The sequence below is a fragment of the Nicotiana attenuata genome, unplaced genomic scaffold (genome assembly GCF_001879085.1).
Source record: "Nicotiana attenuata strain UT unplaced genomic scaffold, NIATTr2, whole genome shotgun sequence".
NCBI lineage: Eukaryota > Viridiplantae > Streptophyta > Magnoliopsida > Solanales > Solanaceae > Nicotiana > Nicotiana attenuata.
Window position 1 is genome coordinate 15,020 of NW_017671479.1, and position 5,355 is coordinate 20,374.

General features: G+C 35.3%; 1 protein-coding gene across 1 annotated transcript; it reads left to right on the top strand.

Moving 5' to 3' along the window:
• Positions 1-3,260: 3,260 nt before the first annotated feature.
• LOC109208547 (putative methyltransferase DDB_G0268948) lies at positions 3,261-5,072 on the top strand. The gene is made up of 3 exons (XM_019371671.1): positions 3,261-3,507; positions 3,586-3,785; positions 4,480-5,072. Exons 1-3 carry the CDS (start codon positions 3,358-3,360, stop codon positions 4,910-4,912), a joined length of 783 nt encoding a protein of 260 aa, XP_019227216.1. The 5' UTR covers positions 3,261-3,357; the 3' UTR covers positions 4,913-5,072.
• The last annotated feature ends 283 nt before the right edge of the window (positions 5,073-5,355 follow it).

Here is a 5,355-nt window from a genome sequence, read left to right on the forward strand (position 1 = left end):
ATATTTCCTCACTTTTTCTTCTCCAAATCATCCGACCTTATGCCCAAACAAACCCATCTGCAATTCTGAATTAGATGGTCCAATTCCTCTTGAATTAGGGAACTTGAAATTGTTGAACACACTTTTTCTGCATATTAATCTTCTCTCAGGTCAAATTCCTAAAGAATTAGGCAACCTCACTGCCTTAGTCAATCTTGATCTTTTAGCCAATGCACTTACAGGAGAAATCCCATTTGAGCTCATTAATCTTCAGCAGCTAAGGCTTTTCAACCTTTTCATGAATAAATTACATGGTTCTATACCGGATTTCATCGCTGATTTTCCCGAGCTGAAGATTCTTGGTCTTTGGATGAACAACTTCGCCGGTATAATCCCCGGGAAGCTAGGCCAAAATGGGATGCTCCAAGAGCTGGATTTGTCATCAAACAAGCTCAATTGTACAATTCCTAAAGACTTGTGTGCCTCAAAACAACTTAGAATCTTGATTTTACTCAAGAATTTCCTCTTTGGTCCAATTCTGCCCAAACAAACCCACCGTTGGACATCTCCAGTTCTTTCAAACTGTACCACCGGCCCCACCCAATATTCGACGGCTTCGTAGAACCAGAGATCGCCGACAATGCATCGCCGATGATACTATTTGTTTTCTAAAATCAGATTATAAAATTGTGATATCAAACTTAAATTTCTATTGTAGAGGTAAAAATATCAAACTTACATTTCTTAAAAATATTTCCGGCGATCTCCATTCTTTTCGGCAAACCAAACTAGGGTAGGTTTTGGGAAGACGGGAGGTCGATGAGAGAGGAGAAAAAAAGAAAGAGAAAATAAATTAGAAAAAGAAAGAACTGATCTTTAAATTTATTTTGTTTTTTTTGGTTAATTTGTGTTAAGTTTTAATTACAAATTATACGTGTCATTCATTGATTGGCTCATTTGGCAAGTGTAACTCACGCATCTGGTATGTTGTACCGGGGTGTCTATTTGATATACTTAACATACACTTGAGGGGTCTACTTGATAAATAGGTCTATTGAAGTGTTCAAATGACCGTTGTGGACAACTTGAATGGGCCATTTATGTATTTCGCCTAAAAATTATTATCATCCCTCTCAAGTTCCCCTTAAAATCAAACACCACCCATAAAGTTGAATAATTGACATTTTTATTCTCCAATCTCAATTTCCGCCATTCACCAAGTTTTAAAATAGTTCACCAAAATTATTTTTCGTTAAAATATCATTTATAATAGGATGCTTTAATTAATTAACATTCACAATATCTTATAATCCTTCTTCCGTTAGTTAATATTTGTAATTCATGTCTTCTTCTTTTGTGGTGATATTATCAAGATCATATGTTGCTTGCAATTGAAATAAATAAATAATTAAATATATATATATATATATATATATATATTCAGTTATTATTTTTTGGAGCGGGTAAAAATATAAATTCCTCCTATTTTAATTGGGTTATTATTTATTAGATTGAAAAATAAAAAAATGAAATAAGAAAATATTACCGGAAAGTTGTGTTTTCCGGTCATTATAATTTTTGTGTGAGTTAGTGAAAGTTTTAAGATTTTTATGTGAGAAAATATAGTTATATGATTTTTATGGGGGAAAAAATCACAGTTATATGACTATTGGTGAAATTTACTCGATTTCTAACGATAGATATTTCTCCAAAGTAATTTGATTTTTAATAGAATCTTGTGATAAATTAGTGTTGCGGCCAAACGCACACGCAAGTATACGCGGTCGTCAAGTAATAGAGTAGTGAGTAGAGTATCGTTCCCTCGAAGACTTGTGATCAACTATTGACTGGTTCAAACCCAATTACTTTACTTATTCAAGAGATGCGTCACAGAATAAAGATGTACTTATTTTACTACCTAAATTATCAAGAAATAATCTAACTAAAGCAATTAACCAAACGAATAGCAGTTTCGAATAATACACAGTAGGAGAGGATATTCCAGGGTCACGGGCTAGTTAACAATCTTGTTGTGTCCTTAGCTTAAGATGACTAATCGATTTATCTGGGTTATTGATTGACAAGGTTTATATTACTCGTAAGAATCTGTCGACTTCTTACTCGCCTGCTCAAGTTAATTCAATGCCTATATTTCTATGGAATTAAGATTAACAAGAACGCATTTACAATTCCTGTATTTCAACCAAGCAAGGCAATTAGGTATATGTCTATCCTAATTGCGAATCCGTTCCCCGATGCCCAGGTTCAAGAACTTGCTATACTCAATCCTATATGCAATCTAGAATTCCCACTTTCGAGTTCAACTCTAGATTCGTAGATAGTATTCACTGTTAGCTACTCAGCAAAATAATTAATAACAGAATTAAATAAACAACCCAAGATGATAAACCAACTTGTCAAATTAAACCTCAAACAACAACATTCATGTTTTACCCATGACCCTAGAACAATGGGTTTTAGCCACTCATACTATTGTTCATCACAAGTATATTCAATTTCATCATAATTAGCAAAAACGAAGAGAAGAAAAGAAAAACTTGATGATCCAATTTCCTCCTTGCCTCTTGCCTCTCTCTGTCTTGCTTTAGCCTATGAAAACCTTGATAAAAACTTCCTTGGGCGAGCTTGACCTTATATAGGTTAAGTGAATTTTTTCTCCAGATTTCCACTTTTGCCCCTAATGAACCATCGCCGGATTTTGGACTAGCGCTGCCGCGCATTTGACCGCGCATCTGGCCGCGCTAGTTTGCTGAGGTTCTGTCTTGGCCGCGCATTTATTAGCGCTGCAGCGCATTTGGGCGCGCTAGCCCAGTTGTGCTGTGGCCTTGATATTTTGCCTTGTCTTCAACCATACAAATCTCCGAGGGATCTTTGTTGCTCCAAAATGGTTCCAAATCACATTTTCTAGCATAATATAAGCTCCTTAACCTGAGATATATACAATTCACAATTAGAGCCCATATTTCATCAATTAATCATAATATGACCTTGGAATATAATCAAGCGAAAGCATACATAATAGCTAAATCATCTAGATTTTGCCTATTATCAATTAGTATCTCTTTAGTACAACATAAATGTATATCCATTATAATATTCAAATAGAAAAATATGTTATGCAAAAGTTAATCTATTTTTTTCTAAAACTTAACTTAAATTCTTAAAATTTGTAAAAGCAGAAAAGATTAATATAATTTGTAGAGACATCCGTAATATATAGACTAGTGGCCTATATTTTTTCAATCACCAAAATTTGAAAATCACACAATCAATCCCTTAAATAGCTAAATTTTAAGATCTAATCCACATTGCTGATTTTAATTAAATTTCAAAGGAGAAGGCTGAAGCAGAGTAGTAATGGCGGGATTGTTCGATAAACAGGCGCAGTTCTACTCCGACGCACGGCCAACTTATCCCGGCGAATGGTTTTCAATGCTGGCTCAACGCACCACCCACCACTCTCTTGCTTGGGATGTCGGCACCGGGAACGGCCAAGCTGCCATCGGAGTCAGTTCTATCGCTCTTTCATTTGAATTATCAGCGTATTATAACTTGTTGTAGCAAATAATTTACTTTATTTTTCAGGTAGTAGAGCATTACAAAAAAGTTATAGCAACAGATATTAGCCAAGCCCAATTAAATCATGCACTACAACACCCGAGGATTCACTATTTTCACACTCCACTCTCCATGTCCGACGAGGAACTTGTGACTATAGCTGGAGGTGAAAACTCTGTTGATTTGATCACGGTTGCTACTGCAGTTCACTGGTTCGACCTCCCAAGGTTCAACTAACTTACATTTTAAACATGTCATTTATTCAGCTATCAGTAGAGAGGATTTGAATTTTACGTGTTCAATTTTTAAGATTTTTAGCATTGAACTCACTATATTTTATAGAAATGACACCAGATAGCCACTCTAAAGCGGTGCTATTTAAGAATTAGTCAGTGTGTCCTGAATTTCAGTTTTTCCGGGACAAAAATGTTCTAAATTGTCTTGAAGTTAAGATTTTTAGTTTAAAAATTCATGACAAAATAAGTACTTGTCGATCTCTAAATAGCATCCCTGAGAATGGCTATCTGTGCACTTACCCCCTGTATTTTTAAAGTTATATCTACTATTTTTGCAATTTTAACGAATTTTTACATATAAATTTTTATTACGCGTCGAAAGTTATGGGTCAATTGAACCCGTTATTAACACTACATCCGCCCCTGGCTATCAGAGCATCCCATTAAAGAAATATAACCCGGGGCACAAAGCATCCCGTATTCATCGCAGGGTCCGAGGAGGGCTGCAGCCCTAGGGTTGTGATATAGACAGTCTACCCTAATACAAACATTAGTAGCTACTTCCACGGCTTGAACCCGTCAATTATAGACAACTTTACCGTTGCTCGAAGACTCCCCTTCGAGTATCCCGTTAAAGATTTTCTGAGAACGTATGTTTTAAATTCGTTTTAAATCTTTTGAACAGGTTTTACTCAATTGTGAATCGTGTGCTAAGGAATCCAGGAGGTATAATAGCAGTATGGGGATACACAATGATGAGTGTTAGCCCTGAATTTGATCCAAAAATGAAGAGTTTTCTTAATTCAACACTTGCTTATTGGCACCCAAATGCTAAATTCCTGTTCGATGGGTACAGAACACTGCCGTTTCCTTTTGAGAGTGTGGGATTAGGTTCAGAAGGTAATCCAATTCCTGTAGATATACAAAAGGAGATGTCATTTGAAGGATTTTTGGCTTGGCTCAAGTCTTGGTCAGCTATTAATACAGCTAAGGAAAAAGGGATGGATTTGTTACCAGAAAAGTTGGTTAAAGAATTTGAGATAGCTTGGGGAGGACCTAAATTGGTTAGGTCTGTTGTCTACAAGGCTTTTGTGCTTGCAGGTAAGGTTAAACTATGAAAATTTAGGTTAATTTGGTTGTTTATTACTGGCATAGGACTAGTACTGAATTTCCAACAGTGTGTTGGATCGAGGATTTTATGTCAGTGCGTGTAGAATAACACTGTATCCGTTACCTTTTTATAGCGTTATATGCAAAAATAGTATGAATATATGTCTATCAAGTTTTCAACAATAACATATCCTAACAAGTAGGGTCTGAAGAGGGTAATTTGTATACAAATTTTACTCCTATCTAGTAAAGATAGAGTAGGAAATTAAAAATACGGTAATGGAGAAGAAAAGTAGTAACAACAACCATAAAAATAAGATAACCAAAGCAAAAATAACAAGTGGTAATAACAAGACTAATACTAGTACTACAAGTATAGAAAAGAAATATAGAAATGAAAAAAAATATGATCGACTACATACCTACTAACCTAGTACTAGCCTAATCCTCG

Coding starts and splice junctions, on each gene's coding strand:
- LOC109208547 (XM_019371671.1), top strand. CDS start 3,358: ATGGCGGGATTGTTCGATAAACAGGCGCAGTTCTACTCCGACGCACGG. Junction 3,508..3,585: donor ACGGCCAAGCTGCCATCGGA/GTCAGTTCTATC, acceptor TTTATTTTTCAG/GTAGTAGAGCATTACAAAAA. Junction 3,786..4,479: donor CACTGGTTCGACCTCCCAAG/GTTCAACTAACT, acceptor TCTTTTGAACAG/GTTTTACTCAATTGTGAATC.